This window comes from Aethalodelphis obliquidens, unplaced genomic scaffold (genome assembly GCF_003676395.1).
Source record: "Aethalodelphis obliquidens isolate GAN/ISIS:26980383/991018 unplaced genomic scaffold, ASM367639v1 scaffold17, whole genome shotgun sequence".
Taxonomy (NCBI): Eukaryota; Metazoa; Chordata; class Mammalia; order Artiodactyla; family Delphinidae; genus Aethalodelphis; species Aethalodelphis obliquidens.
In genome coordinates this window covers 31,609,477-31,634,186 of record NW_020837961.1, presented here as the reverse complement: position 1 = coordinate 31,634,186, position 24,710 = coordinate 31,609,477, and the positions used below count along the sequence as shown (strand labels likewise).

Genomic DNA, 24,710 nt, shown 5'->3' with positions numbered 1-24,710 from the left:
GCTGGGGGCTTCCCTGGTGGTGCAGTTGTTGAGACTCTGCCTGCTAATGCAGGGAACACGGGTTTGAGCCCAGGTCTGGGAGGGTCCCACATGCCGCAGAGCAACTGGGCCCGTGAGCCACAGCTACTGAGCCTGCACGTCTGGAGCCTGTGCTCCGCAACAAGAGAGGCCGCAATGGTGAGAGGCCCCCGCATGCCACAACTAGAGAAAGCCCTCGCACAGAAACAAAGACCCAACACAGCAAAAATAAATAATTAATAAACTCCTACCCCCAACATCTTCTTTAAAAAAAAAAAAAAGAAAGCTGGAGTAGCAATACTCATATCAGATAAAATAGACTTTAAAAAAAAGACTATTACAAGAGACAAAGAAGGACACTACATAATGATCAAGGGATCAATCCAAGAAGAAGATATAACAATTGTAAATATTTATGCACCCAACATAGGAGCACCTCAATACATAAGGCAAATATTAACAGCCATAAAAGGGGAAATCGACAGTAACACAGTCATAGTAGGAAACTTGAACACCCCACGTTCACCAATGGACAGATCATCCAAAATGAAAATAAATAAGGAAACACAGCTTTAAATGATACATGAAACAAGATGGACTTAATTGATATTTATAGGACACTCCATCCAAAAACAACAGAATACACTTTCTTCTCAAGTGCTCATGGAACATTCGCCAGGATAGATCATATCTCGGGTCACAAATCAAGCCTCAGTAAATTTAAGAAAACTGAAATCGTATGAAGCATCTTTTCCGACCACAGTGTTATGAGATTAGAAACCAATCACAGGGACTTCCCTGGTAGCGCAGTGGTTAGGAATCCGCCTGCCAGTGCAGGGGACACAGATTTGAGCCCTGGTCTGGGAAGATCTCACATGCCGCGGAGCAACTAAACCTGTGCACCACAACTACTGAGTCTGGGCTCTAGAGCTCGCGAGCCACAACTACTGAACCGTGTGCAAGAACTACTGAAGTTCCCATGCCTAGAGCCTGTGCTCCACCACAAGAGAAGCCACCACAATGAGAAGCCTGCACGCTGCAATGAAGAGTAGCCTCCGCTTGCTGCAGCTAGAGAAAGGCCATGTGCAGCAACAAAGACCCAATGCAGCCCAAAAAAAAAAAAAAAAAAATCAATTACAGAACAGAAAACTGTAAAAAACACAAACACATGGGAGCTACACAACATGCTACTAAATAACCAATACTAAATAATCACTGAAGAAATCAAACAGGAAGTCAAAAAATACCTAGAAGCAAATGACAATGAAACACAACGACCTAAGACCTATGGGATGCAGCAAAAGCAGTTCTAAGAGGGAAGTTTATAGCAATACAAACCTACCTCACAAAGCAAGAAAAATCTCAAATAAACGAAATAGAAGAAAAGAAAACAACAGTAAAGATCAATAAAACTAAAAGCAGATTCTCTGAGTAGATAAACGATAAACGTTTAGCCAGACTCATCAAGAAAAAAAGGGAGAAGACTCAAATCAATAAAATTAGAAATGAGAAAGGAGAAGTTACAACAGACACTGCAGAAATACAAAGGATCATAAGAGATTACTACAAGCAACTATATGCCAACAAAATGGACAACCTGGAAGAAATGGACAAATTCTCAGAAAGGTATAACCTTCCAAGACTGAACCAGGATGAAAGAGAAAATATGAACAGACCAATCACAAGTAATGAAATTGAAACTGTGATTAAAAATCTTCCAACAAACAAGTCAAGGACCAGATGGCTTCACAGGTGAATTCTATCAAACATTTAGAGAAGAGCTAACACCCATCCTTCTCAAACGCTTCCAAAAACATAGCAGAGGAAGGAACACACCCAAACTCATTCTACGAGGCCACCATCACCCTGATACCGAAACCAGACAAAGCTACTACAAAAAAAAAAAATTACAGACCAATATCACTGATGAATATAGATGAAAAATCATCATCAAAATACTAGCAAACACAATCCAACAACACATTAAAAGGATCATACACCATGATCAAGTGGGATTTATCCCAGGGATGCAAGGATTCTTTGATATACGCAAATAATCAATGGGATACAACATATTAACAAACTGAAGAATAAAAACCATATGATCATCTCAATAGATGCAGAAAAAGCTTTTGACAAAATTCAACACCCATTTATGATAAAAACTCTCCAGAAAGTGGGCATAGGGGGAAACTACCTCAACATAATAAAGGCCATATACAACAAACGCACAGCAAACATCATTCACAATGATGAAAAACTGAAAGCACTTCCTCTAAGATCAGGAACAAGACAAGGATGTCCACTCTCACCACTATTATTCAACATAGTTTTGGAAGTCTTAGCCATGGCAATCAGAGAAGAAAAAGAAATAAAAGGAATACAAATTGGAAAAGAAGTAGAATGGTCACCGTTTGCAGATGACATGATACTATACATTGAAAAACCTAAAGATGCCACTAGAAAATTAGTAGGGGTAATCAATGAATTTAGTAAAGTTGCAGGATACAAAATTAATGCACAGAAATCTCTTGCATTCTTATACTCTAACAACAGAAGATCAGAAAGAGAAATTAAGGAAACAATCCCATTCACCATTGTAACAAAAAGAATAAAATACCTAGGAACAAACCTACCTACAGAGGTATAAAAGACCTGTATAAGAAAACTATAAGACACTGATGAAAGAAATTAAAGATGACACAAACAGATGGAGAGATATACCATGTTCTTGGATTGGAAGAATCAATATTGTGAAAATGACTATACTACCCAAAGCAATCTGCAGATTCAGTGCAATCCTTATCAAATTACCAATGGCATTTTTCACAGAACTAGAACAAAAAAATCATAAAATTTGTATGGAGACACAAAAGACCCTGAATAGCCAAAGCAACCTTGAGGAAAAAAAAATGGAGCTGGAGGAATCAGGCTCCCTGACTTCAGACTATACTACAAAGCTACAGTAATCAAGACAGTATGGTACTGGCACAAAAACAGAAATATAGATCAATGGAACAGTATAGAAAGCCCAGAGATAAACCCACTGACCTATGGTCAACTAATCTATGACAAAACAGGCAAGGATATACAATGGAGAAAAGACAGTCTCTTCAATAAGTGGTGCTGGGAAAACTGGACAGCTACATGTAAAAGAATGAAATTAGAACACTCCTTAACATAATACACAAAAATAAACTCAAAATGGATGAAAGAGCTAAATGTAAGACCGGACACTATAAAACTGTCAGAGGAAAACATAGGAAGAACACTCTTTGACATAAATCATAGCAAGATCTTTTTTGACCCATCTCCTAGAGTAATGGAAATAAGAACAAAAATAAACAAATGGGACCTAATGAAACTTAAAAGCTTTTGCACAGAAAAGGAAACCATAAACAAGATGAGAAGACAACCCTCAGAATGGGAGAAAATATTTGCAAACGAATCAACAAAGGATTAATCTCCAAAATATACAAATAGCTCATGCAGCTCAATATCAAAAAAAAAAAAAAAAGAAACAACCCAATAAAAAATGGGTGGAAGAGCTAAGTAGACATTTCTCCAAAGGAGACATACAGATGGCCAAGAGGCACGTGAAAAGATGCTCAACATCACTAATTATTAGAGAAATGCAAATAAAAACTACAATGAGGTATCACCTCAGAATGAGGTGAATGGTCAGAATGGTCATCATCAAAAAACCTACAAACAATAAATGCTGGAGAGGGTGTGGAGAAAAGGGAACCCTCTTGCACTGTTGGTGGGAATGTAAATTGATACAGCCACTATGGAGAACAGTTTGGAGGTTCCTTAAAAAACTAAAAATAGAATTACCATATGACCCAGCAATCCCACTATGGGCATATACCCAAAGAAAACCATAATTCAAAAAGACACACGCACCCCAATGTTCACTGCAGCACTATTTACAATAGCCAGGTTACAGAAGCAACCTAAATGCCCATTGACAGAAGAGTGGATAAAGAAGATATGGTACGTATATGCAATGGAATATTACTCAGCCATAAAAGGGAATGAAATTGGGTGATTTGTAGAAATGTGGATAGACCTAGAGACTGTCATACAGAGTGAAGTAAGTCAGAAAGAGAAAAACAAATACAGCATATTAATGCATATATGTGGAATTTAGAAAAATGAACTGGTTTGCAAGACAGAAACAGAGATACAGACATAGAGAAGAAACGTATGGACAGCAAGTGGGGAAAGGGTGGGCGGGATGAATTTGGAGATTGGGATTGACATATATACACTAATATGTATAAAACAGATAACTAATGAGAACCTGCTGTATAGCACAGGGAACTCCACTTCGCTGTACAGTAGAACCTTATCAACACTGTAAAACATCTATACCCCAATTTAAAAAATTAAAATAAATAAATAAAGAAAAACAATAATCTCATTGGGGAAAGGGGATTTGGAGTGAGTCAAGTTAAAACCTAAAACGTTCTCTAGATTTAGTGATAAGGAGATTACTGCCATTTACTACTTACATATCTAAATTTCTTGAATCTGTGGGTTTATAGTTTTTATCAAATTTGAAAAAAATTTAGCCTTATTTCTTTTGATACGTATTTCTTCAGATATTTTTCTGGCCTGAAACACCCCTGCCCTGCCCCCACCCCCAACATACACTCCTTTTGGGACTCTAATTACACATATATTGGGGTCACTGAAGTTGTCTTATATCTCATGGATGCTATTTTTCATTAAAAAAAAAATTTTTTTCCCTGAGTTTCATTTTGGATAGTTTCTGTTGCCATGTCTTTAAATACACTAATCTTTTCTTCTGTGGAAGTTTAATCTGTTGTTAATCCAATTCAGTGTATTTTTCTTTTCAGACACTGTATTGTTCATCTCCAAAAGTTTGACTTGGGTCTTTTTTATATCTTCAATGTTTCTACTTAACTTTTTGAACATATAGAATACATTTATAATAATTATTGTTATGGTCTTCTAATTCTACTATCTGTATCAATTCTGGGTTAGTTTTGATTGGAGGATTATTCCTCTCACTAACAATTATGTTTTTCCTATTTCTATGCATGCCTGGTAACCTTTCATTGTATGCCAGAGATTATGAATTTTACCTTGCTGGGTGCTAGATATTTTTGTACTCCTATAAATATTATTGAGCTTTGTTCTGGAATGCATTTAAGTTATTTTACAGTAGTTTGTTGCCTTGAAGACTTGCTCTTATGGTTTGTTAGGGGGGTTGACAGCAGAGCTCAGTCTAGGGCTACTACCTTCTATTGAAGCAAGACCGTCTTGAGTACTCTACTCAATGCCTTGTGAATTGTAAATTTTTCTAATCTGGCTGGTGAGAATAGACACATTCCTGGTCCTGCGTGAGTGCCTGGCACTGTTTCTTCTAGTCCTTTGAGATGGTTCTTTCCCCAGTTTTGGTTAGTTTCTTCATATGCGTGCATAGAATACTTGAGAGGAACCCTCTCTAGATACCCAAGGTTCTCTTTCTGTGTTACCCCCTCCTCTCTAGTATGGTATCCTGTGAACTCTATCCACGTTGGTCTCCCTGATTCTCAGTTCCACCTCCTTGACTCAGGGAGTCTGTAGGTCTCTGCCTAGGTTCTTCTTCCTTGTGTTGCAGCCAGGAAACTCTCTCAACAAAATAAGCTGGGACAATTGTAAGGCTTACTTTGTTTCCTTTTTCTAGGAATTGCTTCCCTTTGCTGTTTGATGTCAAGTATCTTGAAAATCATTATTCCATATATTATGTTTGTTTTTGTTCTTATGTGGGAGGATAAATTCAGTACATTACTACTCTATCTTGGCTGAAAGTCAAAGTGCCACATTTGAATAAACTTCTGTTAGCTGTTCTGAATTTTAAAAGCAGAGGACAGGACATCACTGTATAAAAGTATGAACTAAAGTTAGTCTAAAAATCCTTTCTATAGGTATACAGGCTCTGACAGGTTTTTTTTCTTGTGATTGTAGTTCCATAGCTTTCCATAGAAAAAGAAATCCTACCGTCACATCTAAAATATATTTATAAAATAATGTAATTATTCTACATATCTACTGTCTATTAAATACGCTATAATTTTCTATAATTATGTATTCTATAAAAATAGATGATTCTTTAATGGAATTAAAAAGTAATAGCACAAAGCCAGGAAGGAAGGACTCTTATCCTCTCATTCCCCTATTAAGATAAAAAATGTACAATGTGAAAATTTCAAAAATTCACATATGTGTAATAGATTCATGATTATAAATTCTATAAGGCCCAAATACAGATCCATCTTATGTGGATGCATAAATATTAAAAGATAATCTAGATGTGATGTTGATGAAGAAACATAAAGTCTCTTAATTCACTGTAAACCAGAAAACTTTCTGCTCATTCACTTAGACCTCATACCCTGATTATTACTCATTCACATTGGTGTGTTTTCCTTGGGTTGAGAAATAAATTACCAAACTGTTAAATTTAAGGGTAAAGATGGAGAGCAGAATTCAGGCAACCAGTATAAAACTATAGTTGCAACTTCTATCTCAACTATGCTATTCTACTCTCCAGAAAACACACCATCCTTAACATACTTGAAAAGTCTTCCTTCAAGTTTTATTACCTTTCTAAGAGGTGATGCACTTGCCAAAATTGCTGCATGATTCAGAGGTACAAGGAATATCAACATCTCAAGTTACATGCTTGAAATGAGTTTTCCCACTTCGTTAATTAGTCTGGCATAATTCTTTACCCCTAGTGATTTTCTGTACCTCAAGATGATCCACTGGCTTAGGATCACAATCAGTATATTTCAGAATAGTTTTTAAGTCTAAATAAGAGTTTTTAGTCATTTCTGTGTGGACAGATATCATCAAATTGTGAAAAGGACTAAAAATGAGAGGACACAAGTGGAGGTGGTATCAGTCAGGGTCATCTGCCCAGGGAAAGAGCTGTGGCAATACAATGGGGACCACAAAGTGAAAAAGCAGAAGCCTTCACTGGGTATGGCTAAGAGCTATGGGTCCCTAGACAGAAAAGGGAATGAGGCGGGTAAGCAAAGAGTTGGTACTTCAAGAAAAAAGTCCAAGAATTACACAAAACTAAAATCAGGAAGGAAGGTAGAACCAAGTAAAAGTGATAAATGAAAGATCAAATTTGGTTACTGTGAAAACAGAATTTCCATGATCAACTGTTGGAGGGCATAGCTATGCTGATCCGGAAAATAAACCACCTGAAGGTATTAAAAATCTGGTAAGAAAACTGTTCTTAAAATGCTCTTTCACAAGAAAATGCTCTAGATAGGATACACACCATTTGATGTCCTCTTTAACAAGCAGTCTGTGTCTCCTTTTAAAGGTGAATCATGAGTAGCCCTCACTTCCTAGTAGTGAACTCCTAACTTGTCTCCTGCTGCTTTGATGTGCTTGTGTTCACTGAGGGTCACTTGATATTAGTTAAAACTTTAAAACAGATTAAAGTGCTTAATTTTGTAGCACATTCGGTTAGTACTTTCTTCTGCAGGAAGATGATAAATGAAATGAATCCATGGGCAGCACGAAAGAGCTCCCCAAGTACTTAATTCACAGAAAATGACTGGCTCAGAGGGTTCTTCTGCCTCCACTCTGCTTTGAAAATCACCCTGGGTAATCAGTTGAACCAGGGCTACTACATATTTTCTAGGCCATGCATGGACTACATGTACTTGCATGGCATCTCCTGGAGTTGTGCAAAGCAGAACCTGTCTCTAAAATTAAGTTTAACTTTAGATTATACTAATTGAACTGCTTAAATTTTTTTTTAATTGTAAAGAATACCATCAAACTTAATTGTAACCAAACTATTCTCAGGTTAATTTAAAAATACCAAATATTTTCAATTTCTCTCAAAGTCTTCAATCACATACTATAATATCAGTTTTTCTAGATATTTCACTTGATAAAGTTTCCTAAATGAAAAGACAGGCTAAAACAGAAAAATGAGGAAAGTTATGCATACTTTTCTAAGCAATTAAATGCAGTATCTTTCATTTCCTCAAATATTCAAAATTCTATCTTTACATAAATATAAAAAATATACTGAAAATGAAGCTTTGGGGACTCTGTTTTAAAAGTAAGGAAAAACATCATTGGAATATTTAAAAGGCAAGTCAATACACAGACTACTTTTCTGCAACTTGTAAACTCGTATTTTTTGGTATTACTTTTCCTAGAAGATAATGGTGGATTTCTTTCTGGAGTCAAGGTACTTGAGGCCAACTTAACTCCTTCTCTGACTTCTCAGTTTCCTAAGCCTATATTTTATGTCTTTATCCTTCTACCCCACCGACCGTCCTTATTCTTGAAATGCTCATAATTTCAAAGTTGTCACTGTTCAGTGCTTTAACATTAAGGCTCCTTAATGCAAATATTAATGCAATATTAATATTATTAAGGGCTTTATTTTCTCATATACGTGGAGAATGGTTATCAGGCAACCAGAAGTATAAAGTATCTTTGTTAGCAAAGATAAAAACCCTCAAGGTGTAATACAAACTTACGTATTTCTTCCACAACTTGCGGGTCACATTCTTTGTATTTTTCTACTTCAGCCTTTAGCTGTTCCCTTTGGTCTCGAAGTGAAGAAAGCTCTTTTGCTAGCAAGGTTCGCTCTTCCTGTATTCAAAATAACATTATGTACAATTAAGACAAACAAAATGCCATAAGTTTATACATTTTATAAACATTTTATTTTCTCATAACTGATACGCATTAGGTTTTGACGATATTATATATACATATACATATATATTCACAGTATAAGAACGAACTCAATTCTCATTTTTCTCTGCAATCTCAATTATCTTATATAAATGTTAACTGAATGGAAATTAATATGTAGAATGGAATGCTCATAAACAGATGAGAGGTTACCAACTATGTCTGAACTCAAAAGAGGACTGTTATCACATTAGGAAAAAAATTATACCACTTCTTGGGTAGTTTCACAAGATTGTATCTATATATATGTAAGTAATATTTTATGGCAACATCAATCATTATAAAATTTTCCTTGAAAGTGTTCTAGATAATTTTCCAGACTTCAAGGATGATTAACCTTTAAAAATATCAGAAATAACAGAACTGTAGCTTGTGACCTCCTATCACTTTCCTTTAAAGGTAAACCAGAATAAAGCTTTTACACAAAATGATCCAATAAACACCATTTGAAATTTCTAGCCATAGTTTTCACTAACAGGTAGAAGTAATAGTGCTATCGGTATTCAGTTCATATGTGTGAAAAATAAGTCCAAATAAAAACCAAATACTGGAAAAGGTTACGGTACAGAATTATAGGAAAAGTCTGAGGCAAAACCAAATAAGAGTTCAAACTGCCTGATGGGACTTGTTTAAGGTTGCTAGCTTTTATTTTTGTACTTGTATTTTTCTACTTTTGCCTTAAGCTATTCTTCTTGGTTCCAAGTGAAGAAAGCTACTTTTGCTAGAAGTTATATAACAGAATGCATGTACAGACCTCTGAAGTAGCAGAGTCCAACAGAACTGTGCAATGACAGAAATGTTCTAGATTAGTCTTCTCCAATGCAGGAAACTACATAGGGATACTACATAGGGATACTGAGTACGTGAAATGTGACTGTTACTGAGAAACTGAATTTAATCGTATTTAATTTTAATTCAAATGTAAATTGTTACATATGATTAGTGTATACCACATTAGCATAGCGTAGGAGAGATTGAAAATTAACTGCAATATAAGATGATCATTATTTGCTATTAACACCCAAATTATACATACTCCACAATGAAAAGCAAGAGGAGAAAAAGCTAATGAAGACAGGAGAAGCAGGGTGGTGACTATCTGTGTGGATGCAATGACAGCTCTCCAGATACCCTGAGTTGGGAGCCTGGTTATTAGCACCAAGACCTTTGCCAAATTGCTTAACCTTTTTGTGCTTTCAGTTCCTCAAATGTAAAAATGAATATAGTAATAGTAGCTACCTCCTTAGACTGTTGGCAGGATTCAATATAGAAAATGCGTTTGGAACAGTACCTGCCTGGCTCATAGTAAGCAGAATATATATGTTAGCTATTTCTTTTTCTTCATTACCATCATCAGCAGTATCATCATCACCATGAATAATATCTAGTAGATAGAAAAAGCTTTCAGATATTTCTGAAAACTCATGACTAGTGAACACAGGATGAACACGAGAGTTCATCTTTCTCAGGAGTCTTTCTGAACTCCTATAATCTTCTGATAGCTGTAGGTACCAACTGGGTTTGCTAGTAGGTTTTTTTCCTAGTTTCAGTGGTTACAGTGGACTGGGTAACCTTCAGCAGACTGGCTGACTACTTTGTGGCATGAACATGTCACCATTAGTTGAAGGTGCTTCTACAAGTTATTGCCAAATCAAAGGAAAAAAACAGGATCAAATAAAGAAGTGGTAATTGCTGTCAACTGAAGAAGAAATAAAACAGTTTCAGGTTATGTCCAGAACTTACCTTCCCTTAAATATTCTTCAGCAATTACCATTCTCCAATTCCTATCCGTCACTGTCCTGACTATTCACATGAAAGAATGTATGTAAAATAACTCTGAAAAGCATAAAGCCATGTAAACCTGTGATGTATTCTTTTCTATTGGGTTGGCCAAAAAGTTCGTTTGGGTTTTTCTGTAAGATGTTACAGAAAAACCCAAACGAACTTTTTGGCCAACCCAATACAATGTGACAAGTTTTTGAGTCTCTTTCACAAGTCGTACAAATAGAGGTTGAGATGAAATGCTTAGAGGTTCATGTTGATCTTCAACATTTTTTCAAGTCATAAGTCCATACCTGAGATAATGATAAAACTAAAAAGTAAAGTGAATTTTTAAAAACCCCTAACACTTTTAAAAATAAAATAGGTCAAAATTCATGTAAATAATTTAGAAATATTACAAGGCCATGAAAACACTGTATTGATAGTTTTCTTTCTTTTTTTAAATTTATCTATCTATCTATCTATCTATCTATCTATCTATCTATCTATGGCTGCACTGGGTCTTTGTTGCTGTGCCTGGGCTTCCTCTAGTTGCCGCGAGCGGGGGCTGCCCTTCATTGTGGTGCACTCATTGCAGTGGCTTCTCTTGTTGCAGAGCATGGGCTCTAGACATGTGGGTTTCAGTAGTCGTGGAGCGCAGGCTCAGTAGTTGTGGCTCTGGGGCTCTAGAACTCAGGCTCAGTAGTTGCGGCGCATGGACTTAGCTGCTCCGTGGCATGGGGGCTCTTCCCGGGCCAAGGATTGAATCCATGTCCCCTGCATTGGCAGGCGGATTCTTAACCACTGCACCACCAGGGAAGTCCGATAGTTTTCAATTTATTCAGTGCCAAGACTCTTACAAAGCTGACTCTTAAAAATTTACATAAACATTTATATAAGGCTTACTTTGTGCCAGGTTCTCTTCTAAGTGCTTTGCAAATATTAGCTAGTTTAATCACACAATAACTCAGTGACATAGATTTTATTATTCCCCATTTTACAACTGAGAAAATCGAGAAGAAAGAGTTTAGGAGACTTTCAAACCCAGGCAGTCCGGCTCCAGGGTTTATGCTTCTATGCTACACTGCTATACACAATATAATACAATAATAATAAATCTAGATTCACAATTAGGGAATCCTACCAGGTCAAATGTTCACAGCCTTTGCTGTAACTCACTTCTTTTCTAGTGGGAACAGCATCCTCCTCACAGGAAGCTCGATGCTTTTATTCTTCTATTTAGAATTGACATTATTAAAGAATCTACAGATACAAACTTACCGTTTCATGTCGGCCAATTCTAGCTTTCTCGATGCTTTTCTGCAGGTTTGCATGCTTTTGGTTTACCTCAGATAACTAGAGAATTGAAACAAATAAAATGGTTTGCTAAGATAAACTTGCTTAACATAAAGTTTATGAATCAAGAAGACAAAATGAGATTTGTCTTCTGCCCAAGTCAGTATAACAAAAATGTCAAAGACTACGTTGGGAACTAATTTCTCTAACTTGAAGAAAGCCAAGTACCATGAATCATTAGGGCAGGCTGAAAAAAAAAAAAGTTTAAAATATTTCTTTTTATACTATGCAAAAAAGTATACAATATGCTTTCAATCTTTTCTACAGTCTTGATTTATTAGGTTCCCCGCCCCCATCACAAATAACTTGAGGTATATTATTTAGTTAAAAATTTAACTTGAAAGTTAAAAAAAATCTGTTTTATATAAATTCTCTCTTCACATTTCATTTCACTTCTGATGAAAGTCTTGTTTGAAACACTCTATACTGTTTCTTATAGGCTGGTAGTACTGTGACCTGCTTCACTAACGTAGAGTCAAAATTGAACACATCACTGTATACTAAGTTCTTAGAGAAGAAAAAATCTATTAGATTGTTGCCAAATTTAGGCATGCTTTACATACGTTAAAAGTGAGCAGTTTAAGCATTTTATGAAGCTTAGAAAGTAGTAAGTTATATTGTAAAAGGATTAAATAATACCAGCCTAAAGAGACCTTAGATACAGAATATTCATTAGCATGTGGCTGGGCCCACACCAAAAATGACTGGTTAACTTCAGAACATCGCCTCCCCATCTCAATTTGATTAATCTCACCTGGGCCCAAGATTAAATAAATAATCACAGGAAATTCTCAGTACTAAATTCTCCATCACATTTTTTGCTACATAAACTGGTTAGAAATTTTAGACTCATTTGATTGGGTAAGGGCTTTTTAAAAATATATTCCACTCCTCACTAACTCTTGAGTTATGAACATTTGGGAAATAATTAACGAATGGATGAGTAATTTCTTTTGGCTGATTCTAAGAAACTGACCTTTCACCATATGACCTTGTTATATGTAGAGGGTGAATTATATTTAGATACCCTTTTTTTCTTAAAAATCACAAACAGTATCTTCAAAAAGTTTGTTGCTTTACCCTGACGTTGGGAAATGTTCCACTTCTCAATATGCACAAAGGGAATATTGTCAGTTTTCCTTTAATGGCTCTCTAGTCCCTGATTCTCATCCATAGCATGAACAAGATCCATCTGTGATGCCAAGAAGACACCACGACCAAACCAGTTGTACCTCTTCTGGAGAGTAATTATCTTCCTAAGTTAAAGAAACAAAAATCTGCTGTAGAGTTAAGAGCCAAAATAAGCTTTAAAGCCCTAAATTTAGCAAAGAGACCTTGTTCTTTAAAACAAGGGTTCTCACTTATAACACTCTGTTTAAAAGGTTAATATTCTACCCTGAAGGACCCACCTGAAATAATTAATAAATGCATGTAACACCTGAATTCAGGAGTAGAGAATTTTCCAATGAAAAAATACACACATACATTAGCATAACACTTTTCCATTACAAATGTTTTAAAAATAACCAAGTAGGCAGATGTTACCCAAAAAATGAAGAACTATGTAAAAATTAGCCAATAATTAATGGACATATATCTTAACTCCATTAATGAAGTGTCTCCCCGGTATTGTATGTCTGCTTGTAATTATTTACAACTTAAAAACATTTGGAAGAGAACTAATTCAGGAATTCCTTAACTCTGAAGATAACCTTATGTATTTTAAATGTGATTTCATGACTCGTCATTTTAAGTATCTTGGTAATGGAGGGAGGCACAATCTAAATGATGTTATCAAATGAGAAGCTTCTGCTAATTATCCTAAGTACTGAAACAATTTGGCCAACTCAATAGGGAAGGCTTCTTGGCTCTGTTTAGTTCTTGAAATCTCAACTACTGGAAACAATGAAAGCAACTCTTGTGAGGCAGCCCGTGCTACCAGTTTTTCATCTACATATCGCTTAGAAGGAATACTGCTATAGTTCCTAACACATACCTTGGAATTAAACCAAATCCAGGCCTCAAGTGATTAAGAGCTGAGATTTTCAGCCACTCTATAGGTATTATCTAAACCACAAGTTCTAAACTTTAGCACACATCAGAATCACCTGAACGGCTTGTTAAAACACAGGTTGCTGGGCTCCACCTCCCAGGTTTTGAACAGTAGAGGTCTGGGATAGAGCCTAATAATTTGCATTTCTAACATGCTTCTGGTTAGGGGCACCACACTTTTGAGAACTACTGGATTACACATAAACCTGTTTTCTTGCAGTAACAAACCCAACTAAAACACACAAGATATTAATATATGGGAGAATATTACCTAGCTCATCAGCAAAAAATGAATTATTGCTAAATACTGTAGTCTGAACTAGAAACAAAATATCTCAATATTTCTGTCACTGAAAGAAATACAAAAGTCCACATTTACAGAAATAGAAAAAGAAGTGATACTCTATAGTTAAGAAAAGTATTCACCACAGGATTCCTTTAAAGGGCAAACTCTTGACACATTTCTATAACATAAAACAAGAACCAACTATATATATTAACACTGTAACAAATCCATTTCCAACTTTCACTAAAGCAAATAATAATTTTTAAAGCCAAGTAACTCAGAAAAAACAGCAGCAGCAACAACAACAAAAATGTCTTGTAATTAATAAGAACAGGATTTCATCTTTAGACTTGAGGAAGGATCTGACACAATGCTTCTCTTTAATGCATTCCAGACCACCTATACAGATACTCAGGATTCAGAAACATAATGCCAATGTTTTCTAAAGAGCTAATTCACTGCCTGGAGGAACTGCCTATTCAGAAGAGGAACAGGAAGATTGATTCAAGCTGGCTGCACTGGAATTCTGATTTGCTCCTTTTCAGAAATAAAAAAAAATTCAAAGCATTATGAAAAAAATATAGAGTTTTCATAGGTGGGAAAGAATGTCAAGGAACAGAGGATGGGGAAAAGAGGTAATAGCAAGAGAAACCAGAACAGTCTACTGCTTTATCAAAACTCATGTACGGTATGTTATGGAAAAAAAAGGTTCTATGTCTTGTTTTTCCTTAAAAAAAAAAAAAAGCAAGGCAGTATAATTTAAGATTTCATATGTTTAAAAACTCTTATTAGTGTCTCTACAATTTTAAAATTTATTTTTTAAGGCAATATTCCATTTAGGAATCAATCATAAGGAAACAATGAACACTATAAAGATGTATTTCTATATAAAGATGGGAGCTATATAATTGTCTTAACAATAGAGAAATGTTAAATCATTATTTCACAGTATGGATGTGTCACAATTATGTAGCCAAAGGAAACATTTAAAAAGAACTTTTAATGACAGATACAGAACAGAGTTTTAAAAAAACTGGAAACAAAAGTGTCAATACATTTGAGAGCCTATCTATCACCAAAAAAACTCAAAACCCCCCCAAAACTAAAAGAAAGTGCACAAAACTTAACAAATGGTTACCTCTGTATTGTGGAACATACTTATAAATTTTCTATATTATGAGCACATATAACTACTACTTAAAAAATCCTTTTCCTGGGAAAGGGGGTAGGGGGAGGAAAGGAATAGGTGAGGGAGATTAAGAGCTAAAAATTTCCAACTGCAGAATAAATGAGTCATGGGTATGAAATGTACAGCATGGGGAATATAGTCAATAATTATGTAATATCTTTGTACGGTGATGTATCATAACTAGAGTTATCATGGTGATCAGTTTGAAATGTACAGAAAAACAGAATCACTATGTTGTGTAATGGGAACTAACAAAGTATAGTAACTTACGGAAAAAGAGATCAAATTTGTGGTTACCAGAGACGGGTTGGGGGGATTGGATGAGGGCAGTAACAAGGTACAAACTTCCAGATATAAGATAAATAAGTACTAGGGATGTAATGTACTACATGATAAATATAATTAACACTGCTATATGTTATATATGAAAGTTAAGACAGTAAATCCTAGTTATGACAAGAAAGAAAAATTTTTTTCTATTTCTTTAATTTTTTATCTATATGAGATGATGGATGTTCCCTAAACTTACTGTGGTAATCACAGCATGACGTATGTAAATCAAATCATTATGCTGTACACCTTAAATTTATACAGTGCTGTATGTCAATTATATCTCAATAAAACTTGAAGAAAAAATTATTTTCCCATTATAAGCAATATATGAATATATTTTCAAGAGATTAAAATGAGTACATTTTTTTTTAAAAGACTCAAACAATACAGAAGTATTTAAACAAATTCCCCTTTGCTCTCCACCTCTGCAACATCACCACTACCCTCCTCCTAAGGAGGGACCCCTATAAAGTCTAGGGGGCATCCTTCTTGTCCCAATTCTTTTGCTTCATATACTGATATGATCAATGTGGAGAACTGTCAAAACACACATGGAATTATCCTTTATGTTTCATGTCAATATATTTTCTAAGGTCTCTTCATTCTCTAAAAAATAGATTTTATTTTTTAGAGCAGTTTTAGGTTCACAACAAAATTGAGTGGAAGTTAGAGAGAGCTCCCATATAACCCTTGCCTCCACATACACACAGGCTCCCCCAATCATAATTCCCCAGAGTGGTACATTTGTTACAACTGATGAACCTATACTGACACATCGCTATCACCCAAAGTCCATAGTTCTCATTAGGGTTCACCCCCGTGTACATTCAATGGGTTGTAACAAACGTATAATGACATGTATTCATCATTATGGTATCATAGAATATTTTCACTGCCCTAAACATCTTCTGTGCTCTGCCTATTCACGCCTGTCTCCCCCCAACCTCTGGCAACCACTATCTATATAGTTTTGCCTTTCTAGAATGTCATGTAGTTGGAATCATACATTATGTAACCTTTTCAGATTGGCGTCTTTCATTTAGTAATATGCATTTAAGGTTCTTCCATGTCTTTTCATGGCTTGATAGCTTATTTCTTTTAATCATTGAATGATATTCCATTGTCTGAATGTACCACAGTTTTTTTATGCATTTACCTATTGAAGGACATCTTGGTTGCTTCCAAGTTTTGGCAATCATGAATAAAACTGTTATAAACATTCGTATGCACATGTTTTCCACCCATCTGAGTAAATCTCGAGGAATGCAATTGGCTTCTCTGTACTGCTACACTTATCTGTCTATTCTTACACAACTAGCAAGTTTTAATTACTGTAGCATTACATTTTGATATCTGATAGGGAAAATCCTACCTCATTGTTCTTCCCTTTTAAATACTTCCTTGGTCTTTCTTGTAGTTTCTCTACTACATGAACTTGAGAATTATCCATAAAAATCTAGTGGGATTTTGGTTACCATAACATATAAATGACATAAATTGATGTTTTTATAGTTGAGTTTACTTATTCATGAATATTTTGCTCCATTTACTTAAGAGTTCTTTCATGTCCTTCAGTAGAGTTTTGCAATTTTCTTCATGTTTGCCTTGCCCATTTCTTGTCAGGGTTTAATCCGGTTTTTTTGTTTGTTTTTTTGCGGTACGCGGGCCTCTTACTGTTGTGGCCTCTCCTGTTGCGGACCACAGGCTCCGGATGTGCAGGCTCAGAGGCCATGGCTCACGGGCCCAGCCACTCCGCGGCATGTGGGATCTTCCCAGACCGGGGCACGAACCCGCGTCCCCTGCATCGGCAGGCGGACTCTCAACCACTACGCCACCAGGGAAGCCCAATACTGGTTTTGGTGCTGAGGGATAGGCAACGACCCCAGGCCTAAGCCTGTCACTGTATGAATGCTCTTCTTCACAGTGGTTGATTTCAAGTGTTGAATCAGGATAAGATCAAAGTCTTTTGTTCAATGGTTGTGGGAAACAACTCTCTCCTGCCCTCTGGATTGTAAACTGTATAGCTACAGGGAAGCAAACAAACCAACTTACTGCTGGCAGCCATCTTAGAACCATGAAGAAAGCCAACTTGAGGACAAAGGCATTACACAAAAGGCAAAACCAAGAGAAACAGAGTCAGAATCTTGATTAAATTATGCCTGAAGCATGCTCTACTTTTGAAATATTTTAATTTAAATGAGCCACTAAATCAATCTCACCTTTATCACTCATACCAAGTAAACTCGGTTTTTCTACCTTTACCACAGTAAACACTGTAACTGTTACAATGGATAAAGCTTTAACAATAGTCTATTTCATACAGTGCTGGCCAGCTATGAAAGCTGTGAAATATTTTGGAAGACATCAAATTTAAAAGATTCTTATTCCTCTATATTGGGTTATAGAACTAAGTCTTCAAGAATAGGAATGAGTAAAGTAATATATACCAGGAAGGCTCTTCATTCAATAAACATTTATGAAGTGCTCACTATACACACAGTTACAATACTATTGGCTCAGACCTTTTCACTAAATATAGTAACAAATAACTCAAGGCATGTATGAGCACTGAATGTCTGTTGAGTATTTTTGAAATATTTTCCTTATGCTGCAAGACAATGCTCATTAAAAGATAACACTCCATGAAGCTAGTAAAAATACAGCATATTAATATTCCATTTAACCAGGAGATCCAATTTCCAGCAATCCAGCCCTGTGGAACACACTAAAGAACCTGAGAAAAGTATACCAGGAATCCTAAATAATGGACACAGGAAAAACATGGGAATCCCATCAGGAAAGCAACATAAAGGGAAAGTGAAGCCACTCAGTAAGTGCACACTTGAGGAGAATTCAAACACCCACACATAATAACTGCTGAAGATGAGATCATGGTACATTACAGTGTAAAGAAACAAACTGTTAGAGCAGTGCACAACAAACGAGATTAGCATTCCTTCAACTAGAAGTATCAGGAATATGTTCAATAAGGTTAAAGTGATAAAAGGAGAAACAGAAAGCTAAAGAAATTACAAGAAGAAAAAAGCAAGATTTGAAAATCAACTATCTGAAAATGAACTATTGTAGATGAACTATTTTTAATTTCTAGGAAGCAGTAAAAAAAATTAAGTAAAAAAAAATATTAAGAAGTAGTTAAGAGATACAGAAGATATAAAAAGAAGCTCCAACAGAAGCCTTCTGGTATCGTGAGAATGAAGTTAGAAGTTGTGACTATAGTCAAAGCCTTATGCAGAATCCAGTTAGAAGTCATTCAGGTATTTTGAAAGCCAAAGCCATGCAAAATCCAAATGATACTGGGAGGGAAGTTAGATACAAAATTATGGAGGAACATAAACTCGTCAGACATGAGAACTGGGTTCTAATATGACAAACTCAGAAATGAGGGCTAAGTAGTAGGGGCTACGAATTGTCTGCCAACTTCCATTTTTTCTTAGTAATAGGACTTCAAACAATAGTGAAAATAAATAGGAATTATTATCTTTCAGTGCTGTGGGCAAGAATATATCCTAGATAGGGAGTCTGTTAAGAAATCCATCTGACAAGAAAACCCAAAATCCACTTGGTGGAAGGGCAACGCTGAAATTATTTGGAATGACAGAATTGTTTAACAAGTAAACTTTTTAAATCAAGGGGAGATTTAAAATTAATTATAAAGATGAGCAGATCTGTATTATTAATATCTTTGTGTTAAGGAATAACCTATACATATTTTGCATTGTACTCATAGGGTAAAACCATAGAAGCAACTTAATTCCTCCCCCACATCTGCCATTTTAGAAACAGCTCAGTGAGGGAAGTACTTCCTCTGCCACTAAACGAAGAGTTGGGAGTCCCAGGACGTTTTTCATCACTCTAAATCAAGATCTACAATTATTTTAAGTTGCCAAACAAAGCCTTAATTCAGAAATTAGAATGTCTAACATAATAATCAACACTTCAAATCTCGATTTAAAGGTAAGACTTCTCTCCTTTTCAGCAACTGCTGGCTGCCAGTGGGTTTTGCTGGAAAGGGTGCATTGTCCTTTTCTCTTTCCTGGCCTAGAGTTTCTGTCCTCCCTTTAGTCCGCTGACTGAAGTTTCTGCCGCCTGTTCCCCACCTCTACCAAGCCTGGAGAAGGGGAGAGAGAACAGAACAAGTAAAGGGGACCTGAAATATCTTACCGTTAAGATGTCTCAGTGCTCTCGGGGCCTGACATGTTTGCTGAATTCTTGCATGGCTGCGCTCCTGGGTTTTTTGTAGTAAGAACCCAGGGTTCCACTATCTGTAATCTCCATGATGCAGAAGACATATTTTATTGCTCTGGGGGCTCCACAACATTCCCGCTCACCGTCTCCCTTCCCTAGCTTGCCTCCTACCCACTTCCAGCCTGTTTTTTCAGATTCATTACACACACACACACACACACACACATACACACACACAGAGTGTTAGGTTTCAATGCCCTCTGGAACAGAATGTAACGTGCCTCCAGATGGGCTCTTGTTCTCTCACTTTTGAGTGTTGGCTCACATGTGGTCCACAGGGGCATTCATGTATGCAAAAAACTCCAGGATTGCTGGCCCATTCCTTACTTTTATGTATTGTAATAATTGACAGAATCTACCAATAGATCTACATAGATGCTAAAATCAGCAAATTACTTTTACATAAGGCATTGCTTATTTTCCTACTGTCTCTCAAGAGCACTGGGAAATGATATGCTCACATTTCACTCCTAACATTTATGAATACTTCTTGTGAGAATTAACACTGTCCACTATTGAAATTTCTAATACAAACGTTAACTTAAATACTACTTAAAATGTTTTGATCTAATAAGTTATTCAGTTTAAGTAATTTAGTTTCATTAGAATCTGCTCACTGAAAATACAACAAATTACTTGCTAAGAAGCATCAGTTAAAGAGCTTAAGTTAAGCTCAAATATACGTTATAATAAACTTCACCTTAAATTTATAAAGCCAAAGAAAAAGTCATAAAGAGACAACAGTGCTGAGAAATAGTGGCTGAATAAAGTAGCTGCCCATAAAGGCTTTTATCTTTTTAAGAGAATAATGCTCTTCTTTTTTTTTTTCTTCTATTTCTGCCTCTTATAGTGAAAAGATTCAAGAAAACTTGGATTTTAAAGGATTAAGAAAGCAAACGAAGGCCTTCTCTTCCACAGCCTAAGCAGCTTTAGCAGAATGAAGAGAGCAAACTAACACATTTGGATGGTATAAACTAACTCAAGAGCTGAGAGCAGCCAACCAAACTAAGACTTGTGGCAAGTTTAAGTGTTAGAAATCACTGAAAAGGTAAAAATGTATTTAACTTTAAAAACTATAATAATTTAAAAAATTTAAATTGAGGTTTCTTTGCATCCAGTCAAAGTTTTTAAAAAAGTTATAGACTAGGAAATTTATGGTTATAAATAAATATAAATACTAGGGAACCTGAACAAAGCCCTATATTTGAATCTGATGAAATGTAGGCCTGGAAGTTCGGACCCATGCCCTTTGGTCAAGTAAGCACCATACTTTAAACAAAAAAAGCACCCAACTAATAGGGTTATTTTTGTGAAACTTCTAAATATATAAAACAGCCAGAGACATTATGAACACTGAAATATTAAAATGTACAAAATACTGATATACTTTTTGAGGGCAAAACAAGACAAATGAAATTAGGGCTATCCCAGGAAGCTAAGGATATATATGACTTTGACACTGCCACCACCTGGTGGCACAACACCAAAATTGTAGGTCCAGTTTTTTGTGAAATAAGTTTTTCCAGGTGGCTGATTTGGGGAGAAAATAGTTATGAATGAGAACAGCTGTTACAAACCTGTAACCCATATGAAGCACAGAAGAATGTTTTGGGTATGGTATAGGGAATTCTATATCCCTGGAGTCAGGCTTCTCAAACTCATCCAGCAAGCAAATCCAACAACAAAGGAGAATAATTACTGGGGGAAGGTTCAGAAGCCTAGCCCAAAGCTACCTACTACAAAAGCAAAACAAACAAATATAAAAAATAAATCACTGAAATCTTAAGTTCTATGGTAAAAATTCCTGCAAGTTTCAAGTTGTAATATTAACTATTATAATTTTTATTATTTAAAATTATTTACTAATAAAAATCCTGTCTACATACTTCCCCCACCTACCCACAATTTTTGAGTCACTCAACCTCAACAAATATATTTAATTCCTGATTATCTGAGACGGTGGAGAGAATAAAAACATTCAATTTAAAAGACATGACTTTTGGGCTTCCCTGGTGGCGCGGTGGTTGAGAGTCTGCCTGCCGATGCAGGCGACACGGGTTCGTGCCCCGGTCCGGGAAGATCCCACATGCCGTGGAGCGGCTGGGCCCGTGAGCCATGGCCGCTGAGCCTGCGTGTCCGGAGCCTGTGCTCCGCAATGGGAGAGGCCACAACAGTGAGAGGCCCACATACCGCAAAAAAAAAAAAAAAAAAAAAGACATGTCTTTTAAGTGCTTAAAGATATAATTTTGCAGATCTTGTTAGTTGCATGTCTAAAGCCTTTTGTTCTTTGTAAACAGAACTCCAACTTTGTTCAGATTGAGATGGCAGTGTGCTCAGAGAGAAAGGGTCCCCTCCCATTTAACAGGTCCCAGAGGTTAAACTATAATGGCTAACCCTTCCAGCATGAACATGTATCTCAGACTTGGCAAATGAGACAATAAAGGGAAGCCTATCAGGGAAAGGGGGCATTCTGGGATTTTCCTCCTGGATAGAAAGAGAGAGATGTATAAGAAGAAAGCCCATCATTATTCCTGCTTCGGACACCGTCATGGGAAGATATAGCTGCTGTAGTAGCTACGTGCATCCAAAAAGGGAAAGCCAAAAACCATCAGAAAAGCCAGTCCAGACCTCTGATATCAATATGTTCGGGGGGAAGGCTCCTAGACCAAGTATACAATAGCTAGGACTGAGACTAGGCAGCGCTGTATTGATTTACTCATTCATTCAATAACATGTATTTTGTTTCTATGTGTCTCAGTAACTGCATTGCATGCTGGGGATAAAGCATGGTTAAGATATCCCTGCTCTCTGAATGTCTGCCGTGGTAATACGGCACATAAAGACTTCACCCTATAAAAGAAATATATGTAAGAGAGACAAAGCACAAAGTAGTACTGAACTTGCTGAGGAGGGGATAAAAACTTCCCAGAAGAAAATATTTCTGATGTAGGTCTTAAATATCTCTGGTTAATGGACAGGTTGGAGTTTGTTAGGTAGACAAGTAAAAAGAGCCAGCCAGGTTAAGCATGTGAAAACACAAGAAATAAAATGAACAGCATTCATGAAACAGTGTAAACAATTTGGTTAAACTGGTGTGTAGGGTTGTAGAAGGGTAACAGCAGGTTATTAGTCTGGCCAGTGGCAGGAGCTAGATTACAGAGAGACTTAAAGTCAGGTTGAGGAATCTGGACTTGTTATTCAGGAACAGGAAACCATCCAAATGGCATTAAAAGACACTACTACAGCAGATGGAAGAAAGTGAAGACTGGAGACAGGGAGTTCAGTAAAGACACTAATTCAAAATTCTGAGCCAGAGATAATGAGAGTCTAAGTCAAGACAGTAGCAGTGAAGATGGAGAGGAAGGGAGAGATTTGAGAGATATAACTATGTTGAATCAGAAGAGTTTGGAACCCACTGGGTGTGGAGAAAAGGGAGAGAAAAAAAAATCTAAGGTAACTACCAGGTTTCTGGTTTGGGCGACTAAGGGGATAGTAGTTTCAGAGTCTATAAGACACAGAGGAGCAGGTTTGGGTAAAGAACTGAGTTTTGAACAAACTGAATGTGAGTTGCCTGCCAGCCATTCAAGTAGGGATGTGTAGTGAGTAGCTGAATACACAGATGTGGAGTTCAGTGCAGAGGTATAGGCAGGAGATAAAACCAGGGAATCAGAAGTATACAGGTGGCAATGGAAGCCATAGGAGTAGATGAGACCTCCCAGAAGAGTGTGCAGAGCTACGGAAAGGAACTGAGGATATAAGGCTATGGTCCAGTCTGTGGGTCCTTAGTATGTCAAGAGTGGCTGTCTGGCTTTGAGGGCTTTCCACCCCCCCGCCCCATTTCAAAAATGTTAACAGAAAACATGTATTTACTTAAGATGGGGCTACAAAGGCTAGCTAAAATCTCAGGATTTAAATTCGTCTAAATGGTAATTCTTCAAAAATGAGACTCTAATGGAAAGAATAAACTCAATTAGGGAGACTGGAGTATTGTTTTAAAGCCTAGATTTATATCAACTAAGTATGTTAGCACTAGTTATTTCACATCAATTTTGAAAAGCTTTCATTGGTGTCATATGTATCTCTAGTTTTAAAAAATGGGAAAAAATAACTTAAAATGCAATGGGGAGCAGAAATAAATAAAACAGAGACTAAGCAAAATAGAAAAGATCAATAAAACTAAGAGCTGGTTCATTGAAAAGATAAACAAAATGGATAAACCTTTAACCAGACTCATCACGAGAAACAGAGAGAGGATTCAAATAAATTCAGAAATGAAAAAGGGGAAGTTACAGACACCACAGAAATACAAAGGATCATAAGAGATTACTATGAATAATTGTATGCCAATAAAATGGACAACCGAGAAGAAATAGATAAATTCCTAGAAACACACAATCTCCCAAGACTGAACCAGGAAGAAATAGAAAATATAAATAGACCAATTACCAGAAATAAAATTAAATCAGTAGAAAGAAAGAAAAAAGCTTCCAACAAACAAAAGTCCAGGGCCAGACAGCTTCACTAGGGAATTCAACCAAACATACAAAGAAGAATTAATGCCTATACTTCTCAAATTAATCTAAAAAATTGAAGAGGAAGGAACACTTTTGAACTCATTCTATGAAGCCAGCATCACCCTGATACCAAAACCAGACAAAGACACCACAAAAAAAGAAAATTATAGGCCACTATCATTGA

General features: G+C 36.3%; 1 protein-coding gene across 1 annotated transcript in view; it reads right to left on the bottom strand.

Moving 5' to 3' along the window:
- MND1 (meiotic nuclear divisions 1) overlaps positions 1–24,710 on the bottom strand; it is an 83,169-nt gene that overhangs the window by 19,443 nt on the left and 39,016 nt on the right. The window contains exons 5-6 of the mRNA XM_027117224.1: positions 11,812–11,886; positions 8,550–8,664 (exon numbers count right to left, since the gene is read on the bottom strand). Of these exons, the coding sequence (XP_026973025.1) occupies positions 8,550–8,664; positions 11,812–11,886 (190 nt within the window). The remainder of the gene's footprint in view (positions 1–8,549; positions 8,665–11,811; positions 11,887–24,710) is intronic.